The sequence below is a fragment of the Belonocnema kinseyi genome, chromosome 3 (genome assembly GCF_010883055.1).
Source record: "Belonocnema kinseyi isolate 2016_QV_RU_SX_M_011 chromosome 3, B_treatae_v1, whole genome shotgun sequence".
Taxonomy (NCBI): Eukaryota; Metazoa; Arthropoda; class Insecta; order Hymenoptera; family Cynipidae; genus Belonocnema; species Belonocnema kinseyi.
In genome coordinates, this window is record NC_046659.1 from 155,432,077 (window position 1) to 155,449,385 (window position 17,309).

General features: G+C 24.4%; 2 protein-coding genes across 2 annotated transcripts in view; one reads left to right on the forward strand and one right to left on the reverse strand.

Annotated features, from left to right (window-relative positions):
- LOC117169289 (probable methylthioribulose-1-phosphate dehydratase) overlaps window positions 1–6,808 on the reverse strand; it is a 10,896-nt gene extending 4,088 nt beyond the window's left edge. The window contains exons 1-3 of the mRNA XM_033355591.1: window positions 6,661–6,808; window positions 3,566–3,660; window positions 56–324 (exon numbers count right to left, since the gene is read on the reverse strand). Coding sequence (XP_033211482.1) covers window positions 56–324; window positions 3,566–3,660; window positions 6,661–6,696 — 400 coding nt within the window. The 5' untranslated portion in view covers window positions 6,697–6,808. The remainder of the gene's footprint in view (window positions 1–55; window positions 325–3,565; window positions 3,661–6,660) is intronic.
- Window positions 6,809–7,294: 486 nt separating this feature from the next.
- Window positions 7,295–17,309, forward strand: part of LOC117169500 (N-alpha-acetyltransferase 35, NatC auxiliary subunit) — a 41,836-nt gene continuing 31,821 nt past the window's right edge. The window contains exons 1-3 of the mRNA XM_033355910.1: window positions 7,295–7,401; window positions 7,605–7,666; window positions 16,504–17,039. Of these exons, the coding sequence (XP_033211801.1) occupies window positions 7,343–7,401; window positions 7,605–7,666; window positions 16,504–17,039 (657 nt within the window). The 5' untranslated portion in view covers window positions 7,295–7,342. The remainder of the gene's footprint in view (window positions 7,402–7,604; window positions 7,667–16,503; window positions 17,040–17,309) is intronic.

Consider the following 17,309-nt stretch of genomic DNA (forward strand, 5'->3'; position numbering starts at 1 on the left):
TAAAAAATAAAAAAAATTGTTTTTACTAAAGAATCATTTCTACAAAAATTTGGACCTTTGATCATTTCCAAATGTGTGGTGCGGAATTCTTTTCCGGGCCACAAAAGCGTGACCATTACTGCAAATTTGGAATGTGTATGAATCACAGCTCCTGCATTTCTGGATTTGTAAGCACACATAAAAAGAGGAGTGCACTGAGACTTTTTCAATTTTTTTTCTGAAGGTGGAAGTTCCAAATCTTTGCCTTCAATATCCTGTACGAACATTTCATCTGGGCACATTCGCTCTTTTTGAACACCGGATGGTGCAATGTAAATCTTGTCCCTAGGATTTTTAATATTTTTAATTATTTTATTATTATTTTTTTAATATTTTAGGAAATTCAGTATAAGTCTATCATAATTTTTTTATAATGAATTTTTTATAAGTTTTCAAGAAATTTCCCCTTTTTCTTGATTTTTTGTTTAAATTCTTGTTTTGGTTAACAATTATACTATTTATTGGTTAAAAATTGTATTATTTTGTTAAAAATTTATCTTTTTAGTAAAAAATTCAGCAGATTAGTTGAAAATTTTAAATTAGTTGGAAGTTTTTTTTCTTTTTTGGTTGAAAATTAATTTCTTATAAACTAAAAAGTGAAATGTTTGGGTCAAAATATCCTCAATTATTACCATTTTTGTTGAGAATTCATCTTTGCTGTTTGAAAATTCAACTACCTGGTTAAAAGATTAACTACTTGATTAAAAAAAAATTAATTTGGTGAAGATTCATTATTTTAGTTAAAAATTCATCTTTAGAGTGGAAAATTTATACAGTTTTTTAAACTGAACATATAACTATTTCATTTTTGGTTAAAAATGTATCATTTCCATTCAAAAATCCAAAATTTTGCTAAAAATTTATATTCTTTGGTTGAGTGCAACTATTTTTTATTTTAAATTGAAATAGGTTTTTGTTGAAATATCAAGTATTAAAGGTTTTGTTGCGGATTTTATGTTTTTTGTTTGAAAATGCACCTTTTTTAAAAAAAATTCGTTTTCTTATCTTGAAAATTCACCAGTTTTGTAGAAAATTGAACTATACAATTGAAAATTAACTTTTTTGTTAAAAATGCAATTGTTTTGATAAAAAAATTTGGTAGAAAATACGTATTTCTGTTTGAAAATTTAACTAATTTGGTAGAAAATTCATCTATTTGGTTAAAAATTAAAGTTTTTATTTGGTTTAAACTTGAAATATTTTGTTGAATATTCGTATTTTTTGTTAAAATGTCATCAGTTACAAACCCTTGGAAAATTCATTTTTTGTTGGTGAAAATTAATTGTTTAAACTAAAAATGTAACTATTCCATTTTTAGTTAAAAAAATTGATTTTTTAGTTAAAAATTTAACTGTTTTGTTGAAAATTCATCTTTTTGTATGAAAAATTCATAAATGAAATGCGAAATATTAAACCTTTCGTTGAGAATTCATCTTTTTTGTTTAAAAATTCCACTTGTTTGAAAGTTAAACTACTTTGTTAAAAATAAAGTTTTTGTGAAGATTCATTATTTTAGCTAAAAAATTATCTTTAGAGTCAACTGTTTTTTATTTCAAACTGAAATATTTTTAAATTTAAATTCGTATTTTTTGCTAGAAAATTCAACAATTTGGTAGAGAATTAAATTATATAGTAGAAAATTAACATTTTGGTTAAAAAAAGTTTAAAAATGGTTAAAAATTCAACTGTTTTTCTTTAAAAAATTCATCTTTTTGATTGTAGATCTAACTGTTTTGTTAAAAACATATCTTTTCGGTTAACTACTTCGTAAAAAATGAACTGTTTTGTTGAAAATCCATAGTGTCGGATGGAAATTTCACATATTTTTTTTGGAAAATTCATGTATTTCGTTGAAACTTAATCTTTTTGAGCATAAAATTAATCTTCTTTTTTGAAAAATTATCATTTTGTCTGAGGATTCAACTATTTTGTTAAAAATTCATTATTTTTATTTTCACTGAACCCCTTGAAAATTCGTTTTTTGTTGTTGAAAATTAATAGTTTAAAATGAAAATGTAACTATTGCATTTTTTGTTTAAAAAATTGATTTATTAGTTGGAAATTTATCTGCTTTGTTGAAAATTCGTCTTTTTGATTTTAAGGGAATTCGAAGGACTTAATGAGATTTTAAAAATTTCAAGGAATTTTTAACAAATTTCAATAATTTGAAGTGATTCCAAAGGATTTAAAATATTGTAGGGTATTTAGAAAAACTTCCAAAGAATTTTTAAGAGTTTTAAAAAGATTATTAAAAATGCATTTTAAATATATTTCAGTAATTTTAGTATATTACAAAAAAAAATGGAAAGATTTTAGGGTATTTTTTAAATTTCGAAGGAATTTTTAAAGATTTAAAATAATTTATTAATTTATTAAAGTATCGTGAATTCTTTTGAAGCCTCTTACATTTTCTGAATTCACTGAAATTCTTCTAAATTCACTGAATTTTACTCAATTCAATGTTTTTTTTTAGTTTTTGAAGTCTTTTGAACTCATCTCGAATTCTTAGAAATTAACTTTAATTTTTAAGATCCTCTAAATTCATTATAATTTTACTGAAATCAAGATAATATTTTGGATTTTTTCCAATTAATTTGAATTATTTTTAATTCAAAAGAACATCAGTCACATTAATAATGCACATTTTCACTTCTTCGGTTTAAATAGAATATTTTTCATTACAAATTAAAAAATTTAAATTTCAAACTGTTTTATTCCATTTATAGCAGATTCTATATTAGAAATGATACGAGATTAGAATTTCGATCTTTAAATATTAATAGTCAGGAAGCATACAAAATTAGTTAGCGAAAAACCAAGCAATTTTGATAGGAATTTTATGATAGTAAAAAATTCAAATTTTAAGTGTAAATTATCTAAAAAAATTTATTAGAAAAATATTTTTATATAAAAATTATAAATTATTATTATAAAAATATTAAATGTTAAAAAATAAGGGAAACTTTTTTTCACGAAATAACAGAATAATGTACATATTATTTTCGATTAAATTTGTCAGCTAAAAATGCAATTTGAAAAATCAAAATATTTTAGGAAAGTTTCTGGAGGATTGAAAAATCCCGAAAAATAAAATTTTCTAATAATAAAAGTCCCGAATAATAAAGTGCCTGAATTAGAAAATTCTCGAATATAAACCATTGAAATTCAAACAATAATTTCAGAAATTATAAACATTAAAATATTTTTTTTTGATAAAAATATTTGATTGCATTTTTGAGAAATAATATTTATGAAAAAAACTTTATTGTTTAAACTCGGGAATTTTCTAGTTTGGATATTTTATAATTCGGCAATTTTCTGTCGGGAATTTTATTATCAGGGAATTTTTAAATTTGGTAATACTATAAACGGTTCGTGAATTTCATTATTCGGAAATTTTCCATTTCGGGAATCTTAAAGTGTCGGGAAGTTTATTTTTCGGGATGTTTCAATCGTCCTGAAATTGAATTTTTAATGCAGTGTAGTAAATTAAGAATGAAAGCTTGAGTATAAAGTTAATACTTACTCATATTTTATGGATATTCCACCACCTGTTCCAGTAACCCATTCAAGATTATAAAATTGTCTACACAATTCAGGAATTAAATTCCGAGGATGTTCCTGAAAATAAAAAAATTTTCGTTCCAAAACCATTCATAGTGAAATTTCAAATATATATCAGCATTAAATTAGCAATTATTTTATAATTATTTGAAATCTTATGAATTCCTCCGAATTCCTCTAAATGCTCTGGATTATCTGAATTGCGTGAATTTGATAAATGACATGAATTCCATATTAAATTACACGAATTCCGTAAATTCTACGAATTCCGTATATTCATTGAATACCATTTATTCCTGCAAATCCATGAATTTCATAAATTACACGTATTTAGTAATTGCATGAATTCCATGAATTCCTTAAAATCCGCGAATTTCCTGAATTCTGAGAATTTCATAAATTACATGAATTCCGTGAATTCCGTGTATTCCTTAAATACCATTCACTCCTTCAAATCCGTGAATTTGATAAATTACATGAATTCAATTATTCCCTAAATTTCATCAATTCTGTGAATTATATAATAGGTGAATTGCTCGAATTCCTCGCACTTCAAGAATCCATACAATTCGTTGATTTATCAAATTCCTTCAGTCTTATCAATCCTTGAATTCCGTGAATTTATTGAATCTAAGAGTTCCATGAATTTAATAAATTACATGAATTCCGTTAATTTCACGAATTCAGTACATCTGCGAATTCCATTAAATAGTCGAGTTCCATGAATTCCTTGAATTCAAAGAATTTTAGGAATTCTGAACATTAAGAGAATTCTGGAACTCTCAGGAATTCTGAACATCGAAAGAATTTATGAAATTTAGAATATTCAAGGATTTCATAAATTTTAGAGAATTCAGGGAATTTACAGATGAAAAAAGATTAAAAAATTCTAGTATTCCAGAATTCAGAGAATTCGAAGAATTTCTAGAATTCTAAACTTTAAGAGAATTCAAGAAATTTATAATATTCAAGGATTTCAGAGAATTCTGAACATTCCAGGATTTTAGAGAACTCCAAACATTGAAGGATTTCAGAGAATTCCGAATATTTAATAAATTCAGGATATTCAAGTAATTCAAGAATTTCAGGGAATTCAGCAAATTTGATAGATTTCAGAGAAATCGGCGAATTTCAGAGATTTCAGATGATTTACGTCATTCAAAATACTCAGTAAATTCGAAGAGTTTCAGGAATTGTAAAAATTCAAAGAATTTAGGAAATTCATAATATTTAGGGATTTTATAGATTTCGAATAATTCATGAAATTTCAGTAATTTCGAATATTCCAGGAATTCAGAGAATTCCGAACATTCCAGGATTTTAGAGAACTCCGAACATTGAAGGAATTGAGGGAATTCCTAATATTTCGGAAATTCAGGATATCCAAGGAATTCAAGAATTTCAGGGTATTCAGTGAATTTGATCGATTTCAGAGAATTCAGAGAATTTCAGAGATTTCAGAAGATTTAGGTAATTTCAAGTATTCAAAAAATTCGGAGAATTTCAGGAATTCTACAAATTCAAAGAATTTATGGAATTTCAGTAATTTTGAATATTGAAGGATTTCAGAGAATTCCGAACATTCCAGGATTTTAGAGAACTCCGAACATTGAAGGATTGAAGAAAATTCCCAATATTTAAGAAATTCAGGATATTCAGGGAATTTAAGGATTTTAGGGAATTCAGCGAATTTGATAGATTTAAGAGATTTCAGAAGGTTTAGGTGTTTCAAAATACTCAGAAAATTCGAAGAATTTTAGGAATTCTAAAAATTCATGGGATTTCAGCAATTTCGAATAATCAAGGATTTCAGAGAATTCCGATCATTCCAGGATTTTAGAGAACTTTGAACATTGAAGGATGTCAGAGAATTCCGAATACTTAAGAAATTCAGGATATTCAGGGAATTTAAGGATTTCAGGAAATTTACCGAATTTTATAGATTTCAGAGAATTCGGCGCATTTCAGAGATTCCAGAGGATTTAAGTAATTCAATGTATTCAGAACATTCAAAGAATTTCAGGAATTCTATAAATTCAAAGAATTCAGGAAATTAAGAATATTCAAGGAATTCTAAGGATTCAAAGAATTCAAAGATCTTCAGTAATTAAGAATATTCAAGGATTTCAGAGAAGCCAAGGAATCCAAAGAATTCCGAATATTAAAGTTATTCAGGATTTTCAAGTTCAACAAATTTAGGATATTAAGGGAATTCAGCAGATTTGGGAGCATTTAGGTGATTGAAGGTATTCAGAAAATTGCAGGAATTTTTGAAATTCCAAATATTAAGAGAATTCAGGAAATTTAGAATATTTAAGGATTTCATGGAGTTCAAAGAATTCATGCAATTTTAGTGATTTCGAATATTCAAGGATTTCAGAGAATTCCAAACATTCTAGGAATTTTAAAGAACTCTGAACATTAAAGGATTTCAAAGAATTCCGAATATTTTAGACCTTCAGAATATTCAAGGAATTCGAAGATTTCAGGAAATTCAGCAATTTTGATAGATTTAAGAGATTTCAGAGAATTTCAGAGGATTTCAGAAAATTTGAAAAATTTAGGAATTCTAAGAATTTAAAGAATTCCAGGAAATTGAGAAAATTGCAGAGATTTTAAAGAATTTAGGGAATCTGGAAAATTATAAAATACATATAATAATATGTAATAAATAAATAAATAGGAAATTAATTTTTTTTTAAATAAATATAAATTATAAAATACAATACTCTGAATGTTTAAGGATTTAAAATTTTTAATTTGTTATGTAAAAAGTTAAAAATTTTAAAGACCAATCATGCTTGACATTAAAAACTATAATATAAATTTTAGCTGATTTTTAACATTTAATTAATTTTACCGAAGCTAATATCACAAGTCAAAAAAGTTAAAAGCTTTTTCTTTATCCTAAATATTTCAAGTAATGAAAAAATGATCAAATCAACATTATTTCCATTAGACGCATTTGTTTCTAAACTTTAAATAATAAAACGAACAAATTCAAAAAACAGGAATGAAAAAGTACTTTATTTATAATATACCAAATTGAGCTCCTACCTTTGGAAAATTGTTGTCGTAAAAGTCCAGGTTCATATTTGCTTTATTTTATCGTAAATATTTATAAAATATTTATGGTTACAATGAGACTTTCCTCCTTTAATCAGTTTTCTAACCTCAAAACGTGCGAAATGCGAAATCAGCTGATAAGTTTACGCCTTACGCTGATAAGACCGGTGTTAGATTAATAAGACTACTTGATAAATTATGTATATTTTAAAAATAAATCTGTGTAATTTGAAATAACAGATAATAAATGAATATATTTTTATTTGTAAAATATTCCTAGAAGCTTTCCTTATTTATAAAAAGGTATTTAATTCTCTTCGCTTTAAAAGCTTTAAGAAAAACTATTTCAAATATTCCCGCACGCGAAAAGGGTGCCTCTCGTGGATTCAACTCCAGTGTAAAGAACGTTCATTGGTCAATTTTTGACAGTTCACTTTACCAACCTAAGAGCGAAAATTCGCTCTCCTTATTTAAATAAAAATACAAAATTGATTTTATCATAAATTAAAACTAAAGCAAAATTAACTAAACAAAATAATATTTGTATTTACTCCTTCATTTTGGAAATATAACATAATTAAAAAGTAGCGCTGGTCATCCGCATTTAATTATATTGCTTGGCAAGCCTGGTGAGAAATGACAGAAGAACACGCAGAAGACGACGAAAATCAAAATGGCGACGACGGTAGAAAAACGGAGCTCAGTGGAAATGAATGAGGAAAAAGAAGCCGTGTAAGTTAAAAATGCAGTTTAAAATCAGTATATTATTTTTTTAGATATTTTTTTACCCCACTCCACTTTAATTTTCTCCTTAATTTTTATTCCAAAGTTTGTACACAAAATAACCTATATCACAATCTATTTACGGCGGTAATTTCTAATAGACAATACATTTTAAATCTAAACAACAAATAGTGTTAATAATTTTATTGCAGAATGGGGCGGGTCAACTACAATTGGGTCGACATCACCCAGGAATTCTTCGACTCTATCAAAGGTAATCTGGGGTTATATTTTCTTTTATGAGTAATTTTTCCTCTATTTTTCATCCCTTTTTTATTGTTATTTTTTCTTTTCTCTTTAAATATACTATATTTGAAATTACAATTGACGTTTTACATTGAAGTTTTACATTTACATTTTATTGAAAACTAGAATATGACAGCGCGAGTAGTGTAAGCTTTTTTTTTTTTAATTTAGAGAATGATCTATTCTAATTAATTGTACTGTTTTAAATTAGAATAATTTCAAACTATTTTGCTATCATTTCGAAATTAATGACACTAAAAACACATTTTTCAAGTTAAAAAGACGAATTTTCAAACAAGAAGATTAATTTTCTACCAAAAAAAAAGAATTTTGAAAAATTATGTCAATTTTACAATTAAGCAGTTTAATTTTCTGCAAAATACTTTCAGTTTAAAGCATTACTTACTAAACGATTCATTTGATTAAAAAAAAATTGATTTTCTACAAATAAATACCAGTTTTAACCAAATAGTTTTTTTATATAGATTTTTTTTCGTTTCTAAACTTTTTTAAAACTAAATTGTTGAATTTTTAAACCAAAAAAAGATTAATTTTTAACCAAAAATGGAGTTAGATTTTCATTGAGAATTTGTTAACAATAAAAAATCGGTAATTTTCCACAAAAAAGATTTAATTTTCCACAAAATAGTTTCATTTTCAGTCGAAAAATTACTTTAACAAACAAAAAATAATAATTTTCAACCAGAATTTTCAGTATAATAATTGATTTTTAATACCAAAAAACTAGATTTTTTACCACAAAGGGGAATTTTCAGAAAATACATGCATTATAACCAAATAGTTTGCTTTTATTTACATTTTTTTCGTCTTTAAACTTTAAAAGACATTTTCGACAAAAAATATTTTATTTTGTACCAATCTATTGAATTTTATATCTAATTTTTGAAATTTAAAGTAAAAAAAAGAATGTTTTATAATTTAGATTTTAATTACGAATAAAAAAATGGATTTAAAGAATAACCAATAATTATCAACAAAATAATCAAATTCTTGGTTTTTAAGCAAAAAAATGTTTTTATGCCCAAATACGTATATTTTAACCAAATAGTTTGCTTTTATTTACATTTTTTTCGCCTTTAAATTTTTTTTAAACTAAATTGTTGAATTTTCCAACCAAAAAAGATCAATTTCTAACCAAAAATAGATTTAGATTTTCATTGAGGAGAATTTGTTTCTAATAAAAAAAATAATTACTTTTCTACGCAAAATATATAATTTTGTACCAAAATATGGAATTTTTAAGCAAAAAAAAAGTTACAATTTAGATTTTAATAAAAAATAGATAGTTGGATTTAACGAACAAAGAAGTATGTTTAAAAAAAGCATATACTTGATTTTGAACCAACAAAATAATTTTCTATTAAAAGGACGAATTTTTAAAAAAATACATAAATTTTTAAACAGTCAGTTGAATTTTCAACAAAATACTTATCTTTTCAACCAAATAGTTAAATTTTTTAACAAAATGTTGATGTTTTGAGCGAAAACCACGGATTTTCTATAAAACAGTTAAATTTTGAACTCAAAAATATGAATTTGCAACAAAAAAATTATTTTATAATTGAAAAAGATTAATTTTCAACCAGATAGTAGCATTTTTAACCGAAAAGGGTAAATTTTCTGCAGTAACAGATTAAATTTTAAACCAAAACCATGAATATTCAACAAAATATGAAATAGCAATTTAAGAAATTTATTAGTCAATGAAGAAATAAAATGTTAATCAAATTGTTAATTTTAAAGCCCGAAGAACGAATTTTTAATTAAAAAAGTTTAATTTTCAACTAAGAAGCATGAATTTTAAACGATTTTTTGAAATTTTAACAAAATATCTGAATTTTTATTCAGTTAGTTGAAAATTCATCACTTTGGTATAAAATCTTTTTTTTTTGTTTGTAAAATTGATTATTTTAACTGTAACTTTAATTATTCAATCTTTATTTCAAAACTTATATTTTTAATTGAAAATTCATTGCTGGATGAAAAATGATCTTTTTTTTAAATTCATCTTTTATTTGTCTGATAATTAATTTTTTCTATTGAAAATGTAACTTTTCCAATAAATTTTTGAACATTTTTTTCTTGGTTTGAAAATAATTTTTAAAAATTGAAATTGTAACTATTCCAGTTGAAAATGGCATCATTTTAGTTAAAAATTCGTCTCTTTGGTTAATCATCAATTTTTTTTAATTAAAAAATTTGTTTGTTTGTTGAAATTCAATTATTTGGGTTGAAAATTTTCCGTTCTAGTTGAAAATCATTTTTTTTTAAATTTAAAATTCAACTATTCTAGTCGAAGATTCATCACTTTATTTTAGTTTTTTTTTTTGTTGAAAATGATAATTTTTTAAAATTGAAAATGTAATTATTGTTTCAAATGAATATTTCATAATTAGTTAAAAATTCATCTCTTTAGTTGAACATTAATTTTTTTTATTGAAAATTTAACTTCAATTTTTGGTTGATAATTTATCACTTTTCGTACCAAATTAAAATATTTAGTTAAAAATTGATTTTCCTTCAGTGGAGAATTCATAAATTTTTTTGAAAAAAGATTCCTAATATAAGTTGAAAATTGATCAGTTTGTTTGAAAATCAATTTTTTCCTGAAAATTTAACTGTTTATGTATTTTGTTGAGAAATCGTAAAAAATATTAATTTTTTGTGTTTAAATATGATCCTTTTTGTTTGAAAATTAATCTTTTTGTTTATAAATTAATTTTTTGTTGAAAATTTAAGTATTCCAGTTAAATAGTCATTTCTTTCGTTGAAAATTACTTTTTTGAACAAAAAATTTAACAATTCCATTTTTTATCTTTTTTAGTTGAAAATTCAACATTTTGGTTGAAAATAGATATTTTTCTTGTTGAAAATTCAATTAATTTTTTTTTTTTTGAATTTTTTTTTAACTAGAAATTTAATTATTCCATTTTCTGTTGAAAACTGATCTTTTTTAGTCAAAAATTCAATCATTTGGCTGAAAATTGATTTTTTTTTAGTTGAAAATGTCGCTATTCAGTTAATAATTCCTGTAATTTGTTAATTGGAAATTCATCAGTTTGGTTGCAAATAAATTGGTTTTTTTTTTAAATGAAAAATACTGAATCACTTTGATTAAAAGCAGATATTTTTTTGTTGAAAATTCAATTAATTTACTTTTTTTGTGTGGAAAATTAATGTTTTTAACTTCTATTTTTGCCTGAAAACGGATCTTTTTTAGTTAAAAATTCAACTATATTGTTCAAAATTTGCAATTTTCAGTTAAAAAATTCAAGTATTTCTGTTGTATATTCGTAATTTTAGTTGAAAATTCATCTTTTTGGTTGAAAGTGAAATTATTTTGTTAAAAATGTATCTTTTTTGGTTTAAAATCCATCTATATCAGTTGAAGATTCATAGTTTTAGTTTAAAATTTATCAGTTTAGTTGACATTTTTTTATGGAAAATTAATTTTTTTAACTGAAAATTTAGACTCCATTTTTGGGTAAAAACTGATATGTTCTAGTTGGAAATTGAGTTATATTTGGTTGAAAATTGATATTTTTTATTTGAAAATTGAACTATTTGGTTAAAAAATCAGCTTTGTTGTTGAAAATGGAATATCTTTACTCGAAAGTTATGAATTTTAAGCGTTTCAAATTTAATTTAATATAGTACATACATTAATTTTACCTAAATATGCACTAAGTTTTAAATATAAGATGATAAAATGAAACTTTATTTGAATTATTATTCATATTCATGGACTTTAGAGACAAATTCAACAAATGATTAATTATGTTTTTAGTGTCATAATTATTTTATCTCAATCGATGGTGCTAATATATTTAGGAATATAATAAACAATGGGGTTTTTGCATATTTCCAAGTATATTTTTTTCTTGGTGAAATTAAAAGAGCATTAAAAATTGAATATAATTACTTCAGATAAGTAAAAAAAAAAAGTTTAAGTTTTTACTTTTAAAATTCTCCATTTTAGATTTTTATTTTTGAGCGTATATTCTTAATTTAAAGAATTTTAAAGTGAAGTCTTGAAGACTTAAATATTTAAAAATTAAAAGCGTTTGAAGCTGAAAATTTTGGATAAAAAAGATTTTTATTTTATCAAATGTAAATATAAATAAATAATTTCTAAAATGGATCTGTACTTTAAGTATTAAAAATTGAACAATAACTGATTTGATAAAACGATTCTAAATCCGTTTAAAGTTTAAGAATTTCCAGATAGTAACTCTTTCAATTCGAAAGTCTTAGTCATTAATAAAACATTAGTGTGCGATTAAAGCTTTATAAAGTATTTTCAACTTAAAAAATCACTTAATAAAAATATATTTGTAATTAAAGGCTTTTATTAAATTAAAAATATTATTTTCGTATAAATTATTCAATTTTTAACCTATTTAATTGGTAATTTTTTAAATTAAGCAAAAGAAGAATGATCTAATATTTAGCAATATTTGACTGTTAATTTAAGACGAGTAATATGAAGCTAAATATTTAAAAATAAACAATTTGAAACTGAAACTTTCGAAAAGTTAAAAAATTTGTAACGTTACAATTTTTATTGTTCTATTTAAAACATGTTTAATTTGAAAGCAAAATTGTTGAATTTTTATGTATAAATAATAATTAAACACTTATTATTTGTAAACAAAATTTGATTAATTTTAAAAGATATTTAGAAATTTAGAAAAGAATCAAAATTAATTTAAAAATTGAAAAGATATTAAGTAATTTAAACGGAGTGGGTGCATTTTTGCAGAACTTCTAAACATATTTGAAAATAAATACAAGTTTGCATACAATTTTGAGAAAATTCTGCAAATTAAACAAAAAATTTTTAAATCTTCCAGGATCTCTTTTGACAAGTTTGGAAATGTCTTGAAATCTTTTTAAATATTCTGTTAAAATAATTGTTTTAAATGAAAAAACATTTTTAATTTTCCTAGGAATATCAAAAAAATATTTTTATTTTTTTGGAGCCTTTCACAATTCTTAAAAAGCTTCTAAATTTTTTGTTTGAAATTTGCAAAAATCCACACAAATTAATGTTGAATATTTTTAAAAGTTTGTGGATATCTCTTAAAATTACTCTAATCGTTGTCTACAAATAATAAGTGTTCAATTCTTATTTATAAATCCAAATGTTAAGAAAATTTGTATAATTCGCAGGGTTTTCTAAAAGTTGTAAGACAAATTTAATTAATTTAAAAAGTTATTTAAAAGTTCTACAAATTTCCAAAATAATTTTAAATTTGGACAAATTGAAAACAACTTCAAGGTTTCTCAACATTTTGAAATAAAATTTTAAAGCTTTTCAAGGAGGCTTAAACTATTAAAAATGTAAATCATTTCAATTCTAATTTGAGAACATTTAAGTTGAAAAGAATTTAAATTTTTTTATTTTTAATGTTTCTAGCCTAAATTAACTTAATAATATAATAGGAGCCTTGGCAAAAATAACGTAACAACACATATTTTGTATCCATGGAGTTTAATATAAATGAGTTTTTCTTTGAACTATTTCTCTGTTACGCGGAAGCGGAAAGCGTTAAAAAGATTTCGATTTTAGACAATTTTGAAAACATTTAAAAAATTTTTAATCCTTGCACACTAAATTTATAAATTAGTTATTGAAAAAAGGCTTTCGAAACTTGCAATTCAAATATTTTGGAATACGTATTTTCATTTTTCAGCTTACTTTTTGCGATTTATGTTTAGCAGCAGATTCTATTTCTGAATTGTCTTTAAATGTTTTGAAATATTTTAGGGCATTTTTAAAGATTCTGCGAAAGTTTTTATATATTTCAATAATTTGAATGGATTTTTAAGATTTTAGGGTATTTTTAAAAATTCTAAAAAAATTTCAAAAGCTTTTAAAAATTTCAAGGGATTTCAAAATATTTTAAAGGATTTTTAATATTTTGGGCAATTTTAAATAATTCTAAGGAACTTTTAATTATTTGTATTAATTTGTAGGAATTAAAAAATTTTTACTCGATTTTGTAAGTTTTCCAAAGATTTCAAGGATTGTAATGATTTTTTTTTAAAGATCTCAAGGTATTTTAATAAATTTTACAGAATTTCAGGAAATATCATCAGATTTCATAGAATTTCATGGGATTTAATAATATTTGAGTGGATTTGAAAGAATTTATTCAAGAGAAGGGAGTTATTTTGTAGGGTTTCTAAGATTTGAAGAGATTTAAAATTATTATTTTTGTTTTTTCAATTTTACCCTGAATTCTTATTAATTTATCATTGAACCTTTTAATTCATCGAAATTCTATCGAATTTTTTAAATTTTCTTAAATTCTCCTAAATTTGCTCTGATCTACTTAATTCAATGGATTCTTTTTTTTAAAGCTTTTATTGAATTGATCATGGGGATGAATTGATAAAATAGTGAAAGGATTTGACATATTTCAAGGCATTTTTTTAAATTCCTTAGAATTTTCAAGAGATTAAAAAAATGTCACGGGATAAAAAAATATATGAAAGGATTTGAAATATTTTAGGTTTTTTATTTTAAAGATTGGAATGAAATTTTTCATTGATTTCAATCATTTAATGGGATTTTAAAGAATTTGAAATATTTGAAGGTATCATAACGAAATCCTAAACGTTTTCAAGGGCTTTAGAAACTTTCAAGAGATTAAAAAAATATTAAAAGAATTTTAAATATCTTAGGAAATATTAAAAGGTTTACAGATTTTTTTTATTTATTGCAATATGATTTCTAAGGGCTTTGAAAAATTTCAGGGTTTTAAATATTTTAATGGATTTGAAAAATATGTATTCACAAAAAGTGCTGGATTTCGTAGCGTTTCAAAGGTTTAAAGAGATTTTCAAATATTTTATAAAATTCATTTGGAATTCGCACTGAATTCTTAATGCTGAATTATTTTTAATTCCTCTAAATTCACTCAATTCAATAGATTTTTACAAAGTTTTTGTTTAATTCAGCTTGAAGTATTTTCAAATCGTCTTAAATTCTTAGGCATTATATCGAATTCTTTTGAATTATCTTTAAGTTTTCTAAAATCATTTTTTTTCGTACCTTTCCTTTAAATTTCTCTAAATTCACTCAAACTTTACTGAAATTCATGGATTTTTTCAATGTTTTGAATTATTTCCAAATAATTTCAATTGTTTTGTAGTAATTATTTACATTATTGGTTAGAAATTAGTAGGGTTTTAAGGATTTGAAATTATTTTTAGAATTCACTCTGAATTCTTCTAAATTTACTCAATTCTACTTTATTCAGTGGATTTTTTCGATTATTGATATGTTATTTAATTCATCCTGAAGTCTTTTAATCTCACCATGAATTATTAGGCATTTCATCAAATTCTTTTAAATTTGTGCAATGATGATAAATTTAATTTTCTTTTTTCAATGTTAGACTTAGAACGGTATATTTTCGAAATTTATAATCTCGACTATTTTGATATTCACTTCGAATTCAATTTTCGAATTTTTGATCGCAGCGCTTCTCCGGAATAAAGAAACAGTTAAAAAAAACTCATATACATAGAACACCATGGATACAAAATATGTGTTGGGGCTTCAATTCAAAACAATTATTTAACCTCACTGATTGATTTATTAATTTAGAGTATTGATAATTTTAACGTGGATTTATATTTTTGGAACTTAATCTAAATCTTTGAACTCTATAATTTATGAAAGTTAAAAATTCGGAATTTTGCACCTTATCTGCATTTCATTTAAAATTATTCAATTCAAAAGTGTTAGTACCTTCCAGTTTATGCGTGTAAATTATGGAGAATTTAATAACCAAGTTTTTGAATTGAAAAACTTTTAAACATCAATTTTAAAAGTTTAAAATCCAAGAGTTCCACTTTGAACGCTTCAATCTGTTGTTTATTTTTTATTACCTTAACCCTTGTGTTGCCACCCGCTACCCATCGGCATACGTTTTGTTAAATAACTTTTTTTCTAATAAAGATAGGCCGAATGCTTCGGGAATCAGCATGATCTAATTGATTCTCTATCAAAATTTGCATTGCATATATTTTTAGAAATTTTTTAGCTTGAAATATCTTGCAATTAAAAAAAAAGCACGGTGGAGTCACCCGGGTACCTGGGTACCCCGACTGAAAAAGCATGATTTTCATACAGTATATCATAAAAATAAAGTTTGTTATACTAGTATATGAAGTAAATATGGACAATTTTATAAATAATTACAAAATATATACATTTTAAATTGAATTTTCTTGAATTCTTGGACGTTATACCAAGCCTCCTCGGAAACAAGAAATTTGCGATGTAGCTGCGCACGTTTTATATCTTTTTTATTACTACCAAGGTTACTGCACATTATTAAATTATTATATTCAAGTAGGAATACCTTCCTAGAATATGAATAATTAAATATTTATTCAATACACATAGTTACTTCAAGTTACAATGGACTTTTAACAACAATTTCGTTGGCGGGGTACCTAGGTACCCGGGTGGCAAACGCTGTGAGTCTTTTTGGGTTGAAATACAAGGGTTAAATGGAAAATAGTTTAGAATAGAGCTCCATTGCTTAAATTTTAATGACCGGGAAAAATGTTGCAAACCGGGAAATGACTGGGAATTTTTTTCTCCGATTAAAACGGTCACCCTGTACTTGGAAAAAACTTGATATGACTGCGAAAAACCTAAAATTGTCAGGTAATTTCTGTTTCCTAGGCTTAATTCGACACCCGGAAACATCAAAAGATGTTTATTTTACAGTTGTCTTGTTTTTTCTTCGTATTTTGACTCAGGTTTGGAATTGGGTGAGCTTTTACACGATGATCTATTTGGTCTCTTCGAGGCGATGTCGGCAATAGAGATGATGGATCCAAAAATGGATGCAGGAATGCTCTGCAATCGGGGAAACAACAAGCCTTATACATTCAATCAAGCCGTGGATTCGGGAACGATTAAATTGGATAATTTAGAAGTGTCGGATGTGATAGCAATAATTGATTCGACATACGCGTGTATAGTTTCGTGGTTGGAAGGCCACAGTTTAGCTCAAACCGTCTTTACCAATTTGTATTTGCACCAACCTAGCCAAATTGTAGATAAGCCATTGAAAACATTCTGTTATGCTGTTTACAAAATTATCGAAATCATCAAAGATTGCATCACTAGAGCACTAGTCTTTGAGGAAGAGGATTTTCAAAGTTTTATGTACGAATATAGACTGCAGCAAGATATTACCGAACAAAAGACAGTTGCTATGTTGAGAGAAGTGGAGGAAGAGCTGCACAGAAAAAGCCGTATTAAACCTACCTCTGAAGAAAAGGAAAAAGAGGTGAGCTTTTTATATCATTTTTTTCATAGAAAACCATTCTCCTATTCTTTTATATAACACATTTTTTTAGCAGATATTTCTATCATCCTTTTTGGTTGAAAATTCAACTTTTTTGTACTAAATTTTGTTTAAAATTCATATCTTAGTGTTCGTCATTTAAGTGACATCTTTTTTCGATAAAAATTGAAATTTCCTTTCTTTGAAAATTTGTCTTTTTAATTTAAATAATCATATATTTTATCAGATATTGCTATCATCCTTTTTTGTTGA